Here is an 18973-nt window from a genome sequence, read left to right on the forward strand (position 1 = left end):
GGTATCCTGTTTTCTCCTATGAAAGATTAACAGTATGACTGGATAGCAGAAAAATGAAAATGATCAGAAATCTGAAACAGAAAGATGCCCTGGATTGGATTTGTTTTTGAAGAAAGGAGTGGAAAGTGGGAAATGCAAGAGCAGTGTTCATAAAAGAAAAAGTGTGAAAAAAGAGGAGAGGAATAATACCAAACAGAACAAATATTTTGGACAGCAAGGAAGTTTCAGGGTAAATTTCTGTTTCCTGATTATGAAAAAAATTCCTAACAAGGTTATTTAGCTGTTGAAATGGTTTTATTGGGTTGTCTGTGGATTCTTCATCAATGGAAGTCTGGAAGAATAACTTCAGAAAGACTTCTGGTAGGAATAAGTTGTTGGGTGAATGCATGCTTGATGTTTGGATGCCCTTCTGTTTTTCTTTATCATTGTAAAACATTGCAAGTTTTCTAGTTCAAAGACCTGTGTAATTGAGAAACAATTATTTTCTGTAAATTCTCATCCAGGTGTAAAACTTTCAGTCTGTCACACACCAAAGATCGATAACTGCAATTCTAACTTGTACATTCTGATTCTTATAGCTGCAGTAAGAATTACCAGGGCAGAAAAGGGGGTTTTCCTACAGGTATTTCCAGTTCCCAAGTTTGTATCCATCAACTTCTAAGATATTATTAACATAAAAGAATCTTGGATTATTTACTTATTGTTAACTACTAGCCTAATGGTGACAATAAAATTATTTTAGAGGAAAAACTGGGCAAAATCCCTCACTAATTCAAATATTTTGAAGCAAATCTAACTTTTGAGATTGTATCATTTGTAAAATGACTGCATTACAAACATGACATTGAGAGCAGTAGCTGGCAGTGTAATAGCTCTGTTTGCCATTAAATCAGTCAAAACCAAAACAAATGGGATGACTATCACTGGTATGGACTCAGTTAGTTCATTTTGTTATAAATATAGTAGTGTAATAGGCTTGATTTGCAATTCATCTGTGTAGACAGTTATTTCTTTGATTACAATGCTATTTTTATTTCAAATATTTCTAAACATGATTTGATCAATATTTTTTTGGAATTTTCCACCCCTGGTGAAGACATTTGGTGCTAGAAGTCATAGTTTCTGCAAGATTATATTGAGAATTTCTGACTTCTTAGAGAACAATCCTGGTTCTTTCAAAAGAGAAAAGAAGATTCCCTTAACATGTTGTCTGGCATGTTACTTTCTAAAGTAAATGACAAATATTTTATTTATATTTAATTAGGACTACTGAAAATTCTTCTTAGTGCTGTCCATAGAAGAATAAAAGTGTCAAAACACATTTATTTCCTCTCAGAAGTTTGAACCACAGCAATTCAGCTCCAGAGTCACACATATCTGATGTTTGTGTTGTTTATACATTTGGTATGAATTTTAAAATTGCAGGAAAGCGTTGTGCTGTATAACCTTTAGCAGTGTTCAGAATTGGCTATTAAAAATTTCAGGAAGTGCATCAGAGTGGCTTCACAACAGACATTTCTTTTGTTTTTGTTCAGTGAGGAAGAAAAGGCAGTTGTCATTTGAAGGATTTATAAGGTACTTGAACTCAGAAGAATGTTCAATATTTAAAAGCCAGCACAAGACCATCTATCAAGATATGAACCAGCCATTATGTGATTATTTTATTTCATCTTCTCACAACACCTACCTGATAGCTGACCAGCTAATGGGACCCAGTCACTTATGGGGATATACCAGGTATATAGACACAATTTTTTAATATTTTAAACTTTCTTTGGCTTTTTTTTTTTTTTTTTTAATTAATGCTAAGTCACATACAATCCTACTTGGAAATAAGGGACAAAGCCATCAAAGATACAAGTTGAAATGAGAGTGGTATTTTATTTTGTGTGTACACTTTTCAATATATTTGCCAAACCATCTGTTCATAGTCTGGAAGCAATCTATTTTTTTCACTTACATCTCAGAAAATCAACCTTGCAGCAAATGAAATCTATAGTATATTGTACAGTACACGATTAAATCAGTTTTTAATCTCAACACTCCATGCAAAAATAAATAACTCCCTGAAAGAAATGTAAAATTCCCAGGCAAGCTCTGATCTGTTCAATGTAGAGGATGTGTGTTGGAGTTATGTCTGTGTCAAGGATATCTGTGTTCAGTGCAGGTTGCAGTGTGGGCAGGTTAGAAACAACAAAAACAACAAAACATGGGCATTCAAGTAGGCAGCAGGGAGAGGAATCTGTGCAGTGTGTGACTCCAAGAGGATGATGACCAGGATGCCTTATTGCCAAGGCAGGGAAGAAGGAAATTAATTGTGTAGTAAATGCAACACTGAGAGGGCAGGATGTATCAAGAATTAAGAGGAGATGCGTCCAGAATTCCTATTATTTGTACAACTTTAATGAAGAGAAAGCAGTAGGAATCATCATCTATCTGAGCACTTTTTTATTTTTTGTGGTTTCTCTCTTGATGTTCTATAGTGACTTGCAACCATCAGAAACAGTACTGAATCTCTAACAGTATTTAAAATTCCATTATGTTAATGCTGCATTGCTGAAAGTAATTGCAAAGATGGTATAACCCCCTCTCTCTTTATCTCCTATATGTGTGAGGAAAATGCTAAAATCAGCTAAAGGCATATTTGACATATTGTTAATGTGTGAAAAGCAGGATGTAAAAGACAGATTGGTAATTAAGTAAAACAGTTTATAAGAAATGTTTCAGTTAGTTGCAAGTCAAATATTAGAAACCTAAGAATTTAAGGGATGTCACTAACATATTCAGATTAAAGCAGTAAAGTCAGGGTGTCTCAAAAAATTTAGCACTCTTAGAAATGTGGTCTGGGGAGAGGAAATGATTTATGTAAAGACCAAGTGCAACCTGATTCTCTAAGTACAATAGATTTTTAAATATAGCGATTCTCAAAATTCTAAGCAAGTTTGGAATAGTAGCACAAAAGGGCATTTAAAGCATTAATGATATTTTATTATTTATTTATTTATTATTAATGATTTAATTTTATTTATTTTATGTTATTTATTTAATATATTATTTTATTTTTATTTATATAATATTTATAATATTATTTAATTTAATTTAATTTAATTTAATTTAATTTAATTTAATTTAATTTAATATATTATTAATAAATAATATTTATTAATAGAAATAAATTCTTTTATTTTAAGTGGTAAATTGCCTTTGTTCCAAAATTCCTTTATTGAAATCTTTTATTTTTAGCCTTATAAGGAACATAATTCAGGTAAACCCATATTCATTAATGGTCTAATAAAGCTTATTAAATAACACACGCCTAAAATAAGCAGAAACAGAAAGTATGTCTGTCTCATATAATTCTGTAGGATTTATATTTATGGTGAAAATGAGGTGTTTTTTCTGTAATTAATCCCTGTGCTTGTAATCAGAAACACAGCAACTTGAAGGAAAAAGTTTGGTATCTTTCTTTTGGCTGTAAAATTGTTTCTCTTGTTCTTCTGAAGTGCTCTCTTAAAAGGATGCCGTTGCCTGGAGATTGACTGCTGGGATGGCACCAACAATGAACCTATTGTGTATCATGGTCACACTTTAACAAGCAAAATTCCGTTTCGTTCTGTAATTCATGTGATTGACAAGTATGCATTTATGGTACGTACAGATCTCTGTGTGTATACATGACTTGGTTAGAATGGGATGGTGGCTTTAACTAAGTGGGGACATGGCTCTTGTAAATTCTCCAGGGTAAAAAAAAAAATGCAACAGAGACTGTGGCAATGGTATTTTAAAAACTAATTACAGAGCAATTGTGCTATTTGTTCTTAATGTATTTTAAAATCTTTTTAAAGGAATCGTAATCATTTTTCCTGATAATGAATATAAACCAAACTTAGTGCAAAGGATTCAGGTGATCTCACTCAGCTTGTTAGGTGGAATTCTCACCTGACATAATTTAAACAAGAACTGAATATATATTGAAGAACTAGCTCAGAATTGGTCTGATGTTTTCCTCCTTCTTTATATCTTTTAAAGGCTTTTTTGTCACTTATTCTTCTGCTGCTATGAGTCTGTCTTGTATCCTATGTGTGAATTTATAAAATAGACAAAAATATTAGATAATAGATGAGTCTGAGACTTTGTTTTCCATTTCCTCTCTTTTGATTTTCTATGTTGACACTGATAAATGTTAGCAGCTACTGATGCTTTTTAGTCAGGTGACTCATCAGAGCAAAGTTCCTTTCACTGAAAACTGGAGAGTTTTTGCACTGTCTCAGGCTTTTCTATAAGCTTCTGGCAAAACTCCTGCTCAAAGGAAATGCTGAATGACTACTAAGATAAATCTCAGAATCAGGCCAGCATTATGTGTATGAATATATACATCCACGATCATAAATTTATGTGGCTTTTCATGCATATGTATTTATAGCCTTCTCAGTGTTAATCAAAGCTGTGGTTTTTTTCTGTTTTCTATATAAAATGTAATTAGTCTCTGATTTTAAAAGTGACATTAAAAACATGATTTTATTCAATTGTTTTTCAAAACCCACTGGATAAAACTTTCCTATTCTTGCTAACACAGCAAATTGTGCTTAACTCTAATTCAGACTTCAGTTCTCAAGCCCAAGTGCCAATGAGATGATAAAATCACAACAGGTAATGGTTGGTACCAGCTGTCAAAGCAGGCTGAGCTTTGCTTCTTTTAAAAGTCAATAACAAGTGCTCAAATGTAAAGACAGGAAAAATATAAAATGGTGTTTTCCTTATTGACAGTTTAGGTTCTGCCTGAGCAAAGATTTCATTCAGACTATATTTTTGGTATCCACCAGTATTATTGGCAACTTATGAGATTTACTTATAAGTTTAGATGGATGCATTTCTTTTGAGTTATTCTCTAATTTTTACTCATTTTCCCTTTTTCACCTTTTACCTTTAATTTTTACTCAATTACCCTTGCTTGAGTAGTGTGATGAGAAAAGTGTATACTGTCCCTAGAAAAGTTTGTTGTATTGTGAAAAATAAAAAATATCCATAGCTTTTTCATGTAAAGGAAATAATTTCTGAACAAGCTTTGGGGAGACTATCCAAGTCTTGATAGTCTACTTGAAAAGTAGTCAATAAATCTGTCATAAACTAAAGCAAAATATATTTAATTCTACTTTATGCTGTTAATTTTAATTTTAGAATCTGATTTTACCTTTTTAAACGAAAACAAAGCAGTTCTTTTTTCATATATGTCAAGCTCTGTTTTAACTTTCTGAAGGTGCATTTCTTTTTTCTTCTTCAATTGTGCTTTCTTTTTTCCACAAATGTTACCTGTTTTATTGTGTTACTAACCTGGAACCAGTGATCTATAATCTGAAGTTTTTGAAAACGAAGTTAAATACAGATGGCCAAGGGGACTTTTGTAGCATATTTTGGAAAAGCAACTATTCATATTTTTATTTATTAATAATAAAATCCTAAAATTATATTTCCAGTCATCTGCCTATCCAGTTGTACTGTCTCTGGAGAACCACTGCAGCCCTAAACAGCAGGAAGTAATGGCAGACTGCTTGAAAAGTATTCTAGGTGACAAACTTCTTTCTACACCAATTGGTGGTGAAGTGGATATGACTGAACTGCCTTCTCCTGAGGTAAAAAGTTTTCATTTTTCTCTATGAAAGAAATGGAAATAATGGTGGGGTTCTTCATTATTTGTTTTTCAGTCCTCTGGGACTGGATTTATGGATCACATCTGGTGTCAGAAATAGACTTCAGGTAGTAACAAAAATATTTAAACTGCACAAAAAAACCACATGAAAATGTATCTGTTATCTGCTGATTTATTTTTTTGTTGCTTAAATTGAAGGAAATTCCTGAAATTTATACATGTTATTGAAATGGAAACCTGAGCCTACATTTTTTGTCAATAACAGCAATGATGGAGGTTTTTTTTGGTGCTCTGCTCCTTCAAAGCCATTCTCTTAGTGTGTTTGTCCCTCAGACAGCGTTTCTCAGTGGATGGCCTGAGACCCCTGGGACCTGAAGTCAGAAAAGGCAATTAGATGGGTGTTGAAAATTTCATTGCAAACTAAAACAAATACATTTCCTTTGTTCCAGTCTTTGCACATAATTTTCTTTCAAGGACAAAATTTTTTTTCAAGTCTCTTGTAGCACAAATTCGTGCATACATACAAAATACTTATTTCAGCTTCTCGCTGTTGCCAGTAAAGCTATATTTTATTCCTTTTATTTTTTACAGTAGCTAAAAAAAATGCAAATGAAAATGTAGGAAGGAAGCACTGTCAAAGGAAAAACAACACACAAAAGGTGTTTAAAATAATTTTTTTAAGGATTTGTCAAGGGAAAATATTTTTGAAGTGATCTGTCCAAGAAGATGTGCTAAAGTATTACCGTACTCTTATATTTCCATAACAATGTTGTAATATTTAATGTTCATGTTTCTCCACCCTTTTTTTTTAATTGTAGCAATATATTTTTTTGCATCATGGTTTCCAACATAATTTTGAAGCCTTGAAAAGTGTTTTTTCAATTAGGAAAAAAAATTAAACTATATCGAACAGGAGGGCTTGTGGTAAAGCTTCTCAAATCACGTCTGGATTCAGTGTAGGAGATGTGCAAGGATCATATGTCCTCTGAAGCAAGCACAAAATCAGTGAAATGGAATCACTGAATCACACACTTAAAAATATTACTTTCTATGATATATGTCCCTTACCATATGGTTACTGTGATACAGGGAGTTCATACTTCATATTTCCACAGCTTAGAGTTTTCATGAGTCAGCTCTGTAGAGTTTTGCCTGAAAATGGATTGCTGGGTCTATGTATGGAAATGCTGTCAGCTGAGACTAATTCTCCTGAGCTTTTAACATATTAAAGTATTGTGAGACATATTTCCCATCTGTGAAAGGTGTAAGGATTACCTAAATAACACCACTGTCATCACCTGATTTCAAAAGTTTTAATTTAATAAATTATTATCTTGAGAATGAACATAAATGAGGATCTGCTCTGTTTCCCCTAGGTTTTCTGATAAAGCATGTAAGAAAAGTCAGTAGGATTTCACTTAGCAATGGAAATATGTAGCTATGACTGAATTTGTAAATTCAGTTATAAGCTTGACTTTTGCTGGCATCTTTTTGAAGAGCCACTTTTGGTCCATGTTCAAAAGGAGTTTAGTGACATCACATCTTTAAAGTTTGGGACCTTGTGCATTTTCAAGGCCTGGGTAAATTCATTATCATTTGAGAAAGCCGAATTCTGAATTTAGTCTTCAGACTGCTTTACTCAAGCTGTGCAAAGGAGATGTTACAGAACAAAAATGATGAATTTAAAATGCTCTTTGTTGGAAGGTTCCTCAGTTAGTGTGAAAATGAAAAAAGCTGTCACCTATATAATTTACTGGTCCACTTTTTTCGAGGTGGAGCATTATCCAGAAAAGGGAAAAAAACACCTCAGTGTTCTTCAAGATCATAATTAAATGGTTATTTTGTGTGTACATGAAGTGGGAAATAACATAGTTTCTCCAAACACTTCAAAGAAACATTAGACAATTATAGGTTCCTATCAGGTTTTGGAGTTTTGGAGGCTTCCATGGAAATAATTTTCTCTTCTTTTATATGGTCAATCTTCTACTTCTTTCTTTAAGTAGGTCTTGAACTATACCTTTGTCAACTGAGATGATTGTGTGTGTGTGGAAGGAGGTTAAAATGAGGAACACACCCACTCTTAGGTGGTTCCTTGGACCACTTTGCAATGATGTCTCCTACCATTGTAATTCTAAGTGAAAATCACATGGAGGACCAGGAAATAAAAGTGGAGGACCACTGAACACTTCCTCTATCTGCTTTTCCCAACACTTGCTTCATCTGAAAAACAAACCCCAGAAAATTTCAGGAATAAAGGTTTTTTAATTCTTTGCCTTCAGTCATATATTCACACTTCCACCTGACTTTATTGATATTATTAATTCCCTGCAATTCCTGTATTTTGTGGCATCTCAGCACACAATTCCTCCTCTACATATGGAGGAAGGAGAAGACTTTTGCACTACTTCTTTCTTTCCCACAAACCTTATCCCATGAGAAACTGAGGCTGCCTTTAAGCTTCATCTATCCCATCTCTTTCCCGAGCAGATGTTTTGCCACCCAAAGCAACAGACCTGATACAATTCTCTGCTCCCAGTCCTGGCCATCATGGTGCTTCTGAAGAGACTCCATGAACTCCCTCTAATCTTCACTGGAATATCAGGTCCTTTGAGTCAGGTCCTGCACTAAATTAGATTTGACATCAGTGACGGGCGCCAGACATCTCTGCTGGTTGTACCAGCACTCCTGGTGATGTGCTGATGGAAAGTGAAGGAATGAAGTGCCTTATGCAGCAATTTGTAGATGAACTTAGAAAATATCAGGATGCTAGAAGAGATAAGGTTTTACTTACCCTGCTGTGTTCTTCCTCTCAAGAAATTTGACAGCAATTGAAAGGAGCATGTGGGCACCCAATATAACACAGAAAAGAATGTAAGCACATTGATGCTTTGATGAAAGTTTGTTCCTCAATTATTTTGCATTGTAGAGCATCGAACTGCCTTACACTGCTGACAGGATAGATATTTCAGATAGTTAGGAATCTTTTATTATTTGCAGGTTTCCTGTCACAAAGTTGGAATGAGATATTGATGTGTGATTAACTGAAAGTGAAGTGGCAACTACTGTGATTTTACAAGTTCTCTTTAATGTTTACCACACAGCTGCAAGATCAATTACTGTATTGTGGTGTCTCTGAAACATTTCTGGCCAGGATTGCCAAGGCTTCCCTATGGTTGTTAAACCTGTGGTGTCCAAATAAAAGGATCTGTTTAATGATGTCCTTGACAAAAATCAATAGAAGGCCTCCAGTACAACTTCATGGGCTATGGATATTTTAAATTCTGCTGTTATGGGGAAAACCAGCTAACTCCATAAGTCAGGACTCATCCTTCACACTTTTCTTCACCTTTATCTACTCAGTATAAAAAGGAGAGCTTTCTCTACACAGTGAGTGTTTCCAGTGAGAAATTCAAGATTAAGCACATCTAATTCTGTTGCTTCATTTATGAGATTAATTCCTATTTATTTTGACCGACACATTCACATATGCAAATGTCTTGACCAAGTCTTTGCATCAGAAATATTTTTGTTTCTTAGCAAGTCAAAATGTTTCTAGTCACTCTTATGCCTTTTGATCAGTCTATGGCATCTATTCTTTACAAAAATATGACAAAAAATATGAGAATGTGGTATGTCTTGGTGATGACCTCAAAAATAATAATAAAAAAATCCATACTGTTTCTCATAAAATTTCTGGAATCTCTAGGCTGTAGTGAGTACATACAGAAGACTCATCTAATTCCTTCACTATTTTTAGGCATTGCACTCTTGAGGGAACATGGTTTTCCCAGAAATGTGGCAAACATGTGACAGTCATTATCTGTTAATAGATTCCCTGTAGTGTAAAGCAGCTTCAGGAGGTAACTAAAAACAAGACATTGCCATATTTTATATCATTACCCAGGTAGGTCTTGGGTCAATGGCTTATTTGGTGTATAAAAATCATGTGGTTTGTTTGGTAAGGTGTCTTCTTGGATCATTGAACTTTGGAATCTGTGTAAGGAATCTGTGCAATGAAGACTCTGAGCCAACCTGTAACCGTCATTCTCTGCAATCATCTGGACTTATTTCCAATGCATCCAGAGATTTAGTTGCCCATGTAGAATATAATTTCTGCTATAGCACAGCTATTTATCTTTAAATAGACTTACTTAAGGTAAGCAGACTTACCTGAAGTCTACTACAGAGCACAAAACAGAAGTGGAATTTTCAGGGTAGGATGCTTCTCACTGGGTAAATGTGTTGTATGAAAACTTGCTATGAGGTAGCTAAAATGCTGCTCCTGATATAATTAATATTTGTTTGCCTAGAGCTCAGACCTTGCTGGTGGTATTGATTTAAAATATCTGTATAATAAGTATACAGTATTGATATAAAGTATCTGTAGGTAACTGTGATTTATAAGGCTGCCACAAAGACATCCATTCACACTTCACTAAGTGTGATTCGTTAAAGATAGCTGGTGTTGGGTTTTTTTAACAGTTGTACTTAACAAATCTTGTCATTGTCTCAAAACCTTTCCCTGTGTCAGACTTCACAGGAGGTGTTGTATCTTTACCCTGTATCAGTATTTAAGACAGCGGTATAATTCTTGAAATAGAATATTATGTAAAACTCAGAAGATATTTTAACTTTGTTACTTAGCAAGATTTTCAGGGCTTGATATTCCTCTAACTGAGCACCTACAGCTGGTCAGGAGAGAAGAAGGGAGAACAAGCAGCTCAATTTAAACAGGAGAAGCTATTCTGACTTTAATACTTATGTCTCAAATCCAGGGTTTGTTCCTTACATTTTTGGGCACTGAATTTTCACATTAATTGCAGTCATCAATAGGTGGGTTTGCCTGATCCAAAGTGCTTGTGATTTTTATCTTGGAAACTTGGCATTACTTCAGCTGATCTGTGTTATACATCCCATTAACCAGAATGTACAAGAAAAAAGTTTTGTTCATTTAATTATGTAAATATTTGTTCAAGCTGATTGCACTTCGAGGTTTTTGCTTAAGCCAGTCTTGAAGTCCCACTATGCTCTAGGGAGGTCCTATGATGTTTTACATATTTGAATTTTTTATTATGCTTGCAGTTTTTATAGAAGTAAACAGCAAATGTATTTTTAACATATTTTTCCTTTCAGAATAAAACTAGAAAGGAGAAGTTATAGTGAATGCTCAGACTTTCAGCTCATTAAAAGGCTTTTCAGCTCTCTTAGAAGACCTGGACATGTAGAGAAAAAGGTGTCACATGTTTAGCAGTGCTGATTACCAATTAAAGAACTCAAATTTCACAAGTCACTGAATTTGTAACCATACATTTGTAATAGGTTTTTTTGAAGATGTGTGAAGTTTAGACAAAAGCCTATGTCATTTTTTCACTCTGTGTTTCACTTTCAGTGATTTGGGGTAACTATTATTGTCATTTGCTTCTGGCCAAAAAATAGCAAATTCACTGGAGTATTTTTGTAACTGTTTCTGAAAAGAGACATGATTTTAGAATGTTATCTTTGTAGAAAACAAAGCAAAAAAAACCTTAAAAAACTTCTCCTACCTCAGGATGTTTATGTTTTTGCTAACAGCTCGTAAACAGAATTTTAGAGACTGACTGACATCATGACCCATTTTGATATCATTACACACACACTATTGTCTTTTTTTACTTAAAGCTATGTTTGTAGATAGGAGGCAGTAATGTAACCATAGAAAGTTTTTTCTTCCCTTGCATACCAGGTCTTTTTTTCTTTTTATTTTATTTGTATAATGAAGTCTTCCTGTGAAGAATAACAAAATACAAGATCAAAAGTGGATAGAATTGCTTTTAGATATGGGGAAATGTGAACATGCAAAGGAAAATTCAGAACTCTTAAAAAACACGAGTAGCATTAATCATATTAAAACTCTTCTAAAAATATCACAGAAAAATAAAAAAAAGAGTGCATTAATAAGAAATGAAGGCAATGTTAAAGGGCATCCTTATCCTGAGTCCCCAGTGCAGAGAGACTAATCAAACCTTCCAGCAGCATGGCACTGATAGATATTGGGCATAGGATGTCTCATTCCACTGGCACCCTGGCAAAGTACCAACAGGAGATCTGAAGTGATAGGGGGATTATGAGCAATGGAGCTTGCACTGGAAATAAATGGAATGTCTCTATCCTTGCCTATGGCTCTGGTTTCTATTATAAAACTTTGGGTTTATATATTTCTGTTATCCATATGTTTCATATTTACTTTGTGGATACCTTAAAACACAGCATTTCAGTTATCTTTCATTTATTGTGAATTTTTTTGTTCCCTATTCCTGCCACACTCCCAGTTGTGTAATCTTCCTTTTCACTAGAACATAAGAAATTCAAAGAACATTTTTGTGGATCACTTTATTCAAGAGTGACATTAAATCCTTTTACTTACTGACAGCTCTTGTGTACAGATGTGCTGCTACATAATAGAAGCTTTACTGTTAATATAGTTTTGTAAATTGAAGTGAAATATATACTCAGAGGATTCTGTTGTATAGATGAAAGCCATGCTGTTAGAATCAATATAATTCAATGTTTTTTTCCCCCTTTACATTATATATTATGGAGGTTGATACCTGTCCATTTAAAAATAGAGAAACTGCTTAGGCAAAATCACCAAACTTTTATTTCCCTGGCCAGGTAAGACCAACATAAGGTTCTACTGTAAAATAACACAAGTTATAAACAAAAGTTTTTATTTGGTGCACCAGAGAGATATGCACAAAGGCAGTAATCAAATAACAAATTTCCTGCAGGCTTAGTGATAGATGAAAACATTCCAAATTAATAGCAGACACGTCTTTAAGTGTGTATATACACATATAAGTACATTTAGGCATAAAATATAAGTAAAAAAATAAGTAAAAAAATATACCTTCTATATCTTGCCTGGCTATCACTTTTGGCTCTTACTTAGCTTCCCACTTTTATGTTTTCATAGTTTCAGTCTGGGTACCTGTGGCAGAGAGCCTTTTTTCCTGTCATGGTGTTAGATAGGCTCACTCTGTTGTGTACATTGATCCCCAGATTCTGTTTGGTTTATTTGCCTTTGGCTTCTGCCTCACTCATATCTATTTTAATTCATTTTGCAATCTCACGTCATTATATTAAATAAACAACTTTGAAGGTTGGTTAAATAATACCAAGAGATGAAAACTTATGTAATTCTAGTTACTATTGTTAAATCCTCTTTTCTATAGGCATTAAAATTCAAAGTTCTGATAAAAAATAAAAAAGTTGGAACAATTGAGGAAAGTCTGCTCAGGATAGATGATGAATATGCTGGTGAGGTAGAGGAACTGAGTGACTCTGAATCTGAGTCTGAGGATGAAGAAGATGATGACATGTTTCCTCTTCAGCCAACAAGGAGTCCCACCAAAAGAAGAAGAGATCATAGACCTTCACCCCCACCTCAAAAAAAAACAAAGGTAACTTTTGCTGCAATTGAATATAGAGAACACACAGATTATTTTTTTTTTAAACAAACTCTATTATCTTAAAATAGAGACTAAATTGAAAAGTTTTATAAGTTATTTTAAAATAATTTATATTTTAAATTTAGTTTAAAATTTAAAGAGGAAACTTTAAAATTACTAAGATCAGTAATTCAAAACTTGTGCTTGTCCCAGGTGCTTGGTACCACATTAGATTTAAGATGTGTTTTGTTGGTGCCATGGCTCTCCTGGATCTATGTGTAGGGAACACTTACAGCAGTACCTGATGACAACAGACAGAGTTAACTATTTCTTCCCCAGGTCTTCCAGTCTATTTTTGAGATAGATAAAGTCTCCTATTTTCTTCTGTTCTGGATTTTTTTGCATTAAATAATGTGCACATTCCTGGTTGTGCTGAAACATTTTTCAGTACCTGAAGTTGAAGAGGCGTTTTTAGATTTATCACGCAGAGACTTAACATTAAGTACTATTTTTGAAAAAAGTGTAAAAATTGGGTGTTTGAAAGTCAAATTGAACTTATTTTTTTAACCAAATATGATTTGGATTTTCCTCTTCCACGGAAAATCTGTTGCTTCATCAAGGCTGAAACTGCCTTGTTCAGCTTTTTTAAGATGTCAGGCAGCACCTGTCCAGTCACTCTTGCACATCATGCTCTGATTGCCTGAATGTGGCTAAACCAGCAACGCTCCCCAGAGCCCAGCACTCTCACTGAGAAGCAGTGTCTCTTTTTTTTTATATGACTTGAAAGTTTTTTCCTTCTTTCTCATTCCAACTGACATGGAGAAATAGTAAGGAAAAATTCTGAGGAAGGATGGACTCTGACCAGGAAGGACCAACTCTCTAGACAATAGGCTTCAAGAATATGTGTAGGACCATGTTATGAATGAGAATGAATTCCACATACTCTTAAACAGCAGCAACAAAAAGGATCTGCCCATGTTTCACAGGCAGAAGAGAAAGTGGTTTCCAGGGTCCCACTCTGTTGGAATATTTGCCTTGATGTCCCACTGTATTGTTTTATGGGAGGGTGGGAGAGCATTTGAATCCACAGCCAAGATACCCCAGCGATGCTGCTGGCTTTGCCTGCCTCCAGAGTTGTATTTTTCAGGATTTCCATGGCAGTAGACTCCTGGTGTCCCCGTGGGATATAGCCCCAGAATAATAAATGCACTTGAACTTTGCACAGTTTAAGAGCCATGAGCAGGCAATCTCTATTATTTTGTGGGATGAGAATTTACCTTCAAAAGCTTTAATGCAATGTAAACATGATTAGCATCAGCAGCTCTCTGCTGGCTACTGCCCCCAATTAGCTCAGAAGTTATGCTGAGGAAAATCAAGTGGTCACACAGTGCTTCTCTGTAAGAGAGAAGATCCTGGTAAAATTTCAGTCACTTTTGCTTGTTTTGGTAATTGAGCAAGACTAAATTAAGATTTTGGTGAGGGAACTTTCAACCTTAATAAAGAAGAGTTTTCCTAACTTCAGAGCAATGCTTAGAGGAATATGCCTTTGATTAATTTTCTTGGCACAATGTAATATTTTCCTGTTATTCTACATTTTATAGATGAGTTTACTCTGTTGGTCTTTTCTAGTACTTTATATATTTATGAATAGAAAGTTGGAGGTATATTTTTAAGGAGCAACATTAAAAGCCATGAAAAATGATATTATTTGCAAACCACTCTTAGGAGCAGGAAAATTGTAAAGCTATCTAGAAGAACATTCTGCTAAGAAGGATCTCTCCACTCACCCTATGATTACTGTGATAAACGTGGGCACAATAACCTCAATTTTCTCTCAGTTTATCAAATCTCACTATTAAAGGTCATATTTATTAGATTCATTAACTGTGACATATTTTTTCACGCTTTATGCATCCAAAATGATTGTTTCTCTGGATTATTAATGTTAATAATAATGAAATACTCATCATTTTGACTTTTTTATTCTATTATTCATCTGATGATTTTTAGGTGAGGAAGGAAAAGATTGCCCTTGCATTGTCAGACCTTGTGGTTTACACCAAATCTCAGAAGTTTGTGAGCTTTGAGCATTCCTTGCAGCATCAGCAGTGTTATGAAAATAATTCAATTGGAGAGAGTGCAGCACGAAAACTTTTAAGATCTTCAGGTAATTTCTATTGAGTTAATCAGTTAAAAGTTACATTGGTGCTATGATTGGTTCACTGCTTAGGCATTGAAGGGTTAAAATTTTATGAAACACCTGCTGTCTGATTTTATTTGGTTCTTTGTATAACACTGTTTTAGATATGTCCTTTGCATAATATTGTTTTTATTTCTGTTGGCTATGTGAGGAAAACTGAAATTCAACTTTGTTTTAATTCCGAGTATTTTTATAAGAACAAATATTAACACAGTGTACAGAATGTATGTCTGCCTTTTGATTCATTGTTTTCTGCATCAAGTAATTTAGGAATTACAGTCAGCACTTGAAAAAGCGTGGAATAATTTTCACCACCTCCCTCCCCACCCCCATATCTGGGCTGAGAACTCAGCGGAGTTGGCTCGGCAGTCGCCTGGCTTTGGTGACAAGTGCAGATAAGAGAGTCCTCATTAATGGGATGGATAAACCCCAAAGCAGGCAGTTTGCTCCACTGGACCAGACCTTCCATCCCAGCCAAGCTGAATTATCCAAACCATTCTGGGCTGGAGCAGCTCCATTTGGTGCAGCCTCTGCTGTTTGAGCTCCAGCTGCCTGCAGAGAGCCCCGAGGGAGCGTTAAAACAGAGATCACCGAGCATGACAGTGACAATGACAATGAAGGCTGCCACATGCCCACTCACTTTGTGGAGGTGATTCAGTGTCTGGCTGTTGCTAAAGGACACAAAATGATTCACATGAACACTTTCCAGTGGTAGAACAGGAAAGAAGGGACTTTATTTTCTGACCCCAGTATTAATAGGTTCTCGACAATGACCAGGGATTGGATAATTAAGTTGCACCTTCCCAATCACACTGGTCATGAGAAACGTCCATCAAAAGACATTTCTTAGAAGGAATTTGATAAACAATTTATGTTTATAGAACTTTCATGGAAAAGTAACTAAAACTATGAAACCATTATCAGAAGGTTTTAGTTTTCAGGACAACAGCTGGCGAGGTGAATGATGCTGAACAACATCACAAAGTAGGATTTTTCAGCCACTGAGTCCTCTCTCTGGTTCCTCCAGTACTCTAGGGGATATAAAAGTAGTTCTAGAACCTCTCCTCCCCCTCAATAAAACCACCCCCAAACAACAAAGCAAACCAAAATCAACCAAACAAAACCCCTAAACAAACAAGAAATGAGGTGAGAGGAAAATGGAGGTCCGAGAGATGACCCTGGAAATGTAGATTTTTGTTTAATCACTAAAAAGGAATCACGTAGATAGAAGTCATCTGAGGTTTCCCACATCCCTGCAGTCAATGCTTACATATGAGAAAGGAGGGAACACTGCCAGCACAAGGAAAAACAATGTACATGATAGTTATCTTCTGAGGCTTATATAACAAGAATTTATGTGGCTTTTAAAAATGTGTTCTTCCCCAGTCTTAATATTATTTAGCCATTTTATTTAAACCTCCAAACAACAAACAAGCCAAGATCATCTAAAGATGATTTTTTTTCTTTTTTTTCATTTTGAGCTATTATAGAAATGGGAAATTTTTTGTGCAGTTTCCTGTGTCTCAGTTTCCCATGAGAATACAGTGGGCTTTTAGAAATCATAAGCTAACCCTGCAAAAAGGTGAAGAAACAGAATATTTCAGTGAAGGGATGATTTTTGGATAATGAACTTCTTACAAAAGAATATATATTTCTTTATACAGAAATACTGTCAGATTCAAATACACACAAAATATTAAGGTGTCAAAATTAATTATTAAATGAACAAATGAATAATTTTCAAAATCAAATGATGTTAAAATAGAATAAATTGGCATAATATTGTGTAAAAAATTGCTGGATTAAATTACTATATTTTTATTATTTGTTCAAATAGGATCTCTTTAATAACAAAGGTTTTCTTACCAAGATTTTATCCTTCTGTTTATCAGCCAAAGAGTTTATTTCACATACTACAAGATTTATTACAAGAATTTACCCCAAGGGAACAAGAATGAGATCATCAAATTATAATCCTCAGGAGTTCTGGAATGTAGGGTGTCAAATGGGTATGTATCCTTGCAGAAACTATTGCATTCTAGGCTTTACAGATGAAGGAGTTTCTTTCTTCCTATAGTATTTTGGTGTTATGTAGGTTACATATTTTCCCCCAGTGGCATTATTTTAATTTTTTGTTATATAAAATTTTCCTTCAACCCACATATCCCACCAGTTTTTTCTCACTAGTAATTGTAAATATCACTTTGTGTTAAATAGCTGTTTCCTATCCCAGATATTCCATTTATTCTATTTTATTAATTTCTTTAAACTACCTTTTTGAATTGGATATTAAGAAAATCACTAATAACAAATTCAGCATTTTTAAGCTTCCATTACTCAGCAATGGAAGTTTCTTCTGAAGGGTCTGTGGGTTTTCAGTGACACTCTGTGACTTGCTTAGGTGCAGATGTGAGCACAACAATTGATAGTAGTGCCAAAAATTCCCAGAACAGAATATGCTACACAAGGCAGCACTCAAACATTCCTGGTCAGCACAACATCCAGGGACAGCTGGGAGCTGCTGGGAGTCTCCAGTCTTTATTCAGATGAACATACATGTGGCATTTTAATTTCCAGTGCAAAACATATTTGTTTCCTGAGCAACAAAAAAAGTGGGAACTTCTGCTTCTTCATTGAAAGTTATTTATTTGAGTTTTTTCAAAATAAGCATGGCATGACTTCTGTACGCAGCAGGCTTTGGAAAACCTCTTACCTGTAAGCATTTTGTCCTTTTTAATGGCTTTAGAGACAATTTTACCTTCATATATTTATTCAGTTTAAAAGATTCTCAGTTCCAGAACATATTTCTATGTCTGCCTGCTAAATTTTCTTCAACCCCAGGTAAAGTAGAGCAGAATAGTTTTTGTACCCAGATATATATATTCTGCCTTTGAGTCTTTGCCAAGGCCACCTGAGGGAGACTGTGGGGTGAGCAGGGCACTTAGCCCTAGGCTCTCGGTTTTGAGAGGTGAGAGGTGTGGATTCACCTTGTTATGTTGAAATACACACTCATCCAAGGACAGGCACAGATTTCATTCTGTCTGTAGGGCCCTGGAGCTTATGTCACCCTTGTTCCAGGCTTCCTTTTCCACTTGTTTCCTTTCTCAGCTCTCCATATATCATGTGTGACAAGTTACCTCCTCCATCCTGACTGTTATTTTACATAACTACACAAGGAGTACAAAAATTACTATTTAGTATAAATTTGACTTGCTTCTATGTCCTTATAAATGCTTATTTGCAGTACAGATTTGGACTTGTGCTGGACTATCCAAGTATCTTCTCATCACCATACTGTGTGAAATTGGTTTGATTGTGTTGTGTCCTTGTGGTTCATCCACACTTAGTGCCATGTCTGGATTATTTACCTGGGGTGCTGCACTCCCTGTGTGCTATCATTGCTATCTAAACTATACATTGCCATTAAAAACTAGGAAGTTTGTTTCATTCTTAGAGAAAGCACTCACCAGAGGTCCTTAATTTAAAATTGAATTAATCTCCCAGTCTTATCACACTGCAATTTACTAGTTTTCTTTCTAGCCTGTAAATCTCCACACTTATCTCTGCAAAGGATAACTATTTGTTAGATCACAGACAGCGCCAAAATCTTTCAAAATTACTACACTGGCTGTTTACTCAGAGTGTGCTTTAATGAGAAGTCAGTCTAAACATTAATATGCAAAACATATGACTTTTGGT

General features: G+C 34.8%; 1 protein-coding gene across 1 annotated transcript in view; it reads left to right on the forward strand.

The window, feature by feature from the left end:
* The window catches only part of PLCZ1 (phospholipase C zeta 1), a 45219-nt gene that overhangs the window by 10513 nt on the left and 15733 nt on the right, over window positions 1–18973 (forward strand). The window contains exons 4-9 of the mRNA XM_023925704.2: window positions 1536–1737; window positions 3504–3648; window positions 5475–5630; window positions 12859–13086; window positions 15085–15241; window positions 17167–17283. Of these exons, the coding sequence (XP_023781472.1) occupies window positions 1536–1737; window positions 3504–3648; window positions 5475–5630; window positions 12859–13086; window positions 15085–15241; window positions 17167–17283 (1005 nt within the window). The remainder of the gene's footprint in view (window positions 1–1535; window positions 1738–3503; window positions 3649–5474; window positions 5631–12858; window positions 13087–15084; window positions 15242–17166; window positions 17284–18973) is intronic.

The sequence above is a fragment of the Cyanistes caeruleus genome, chromosome 4 (genome assembly GCF_971803275.1).
Source record: "Cyanistes caeruleus chromosome 4, bCyaCae1.hap1.1, whole genome shotgun sequence".
In the NCBI taxonomy this organism is placed as follows: domain Eukaryota; kingdom Metazoa; phylum Chordata; class Aves; order Passeriformes; family Paridae; genus Cyanistes; species Cyanistes caeruleus.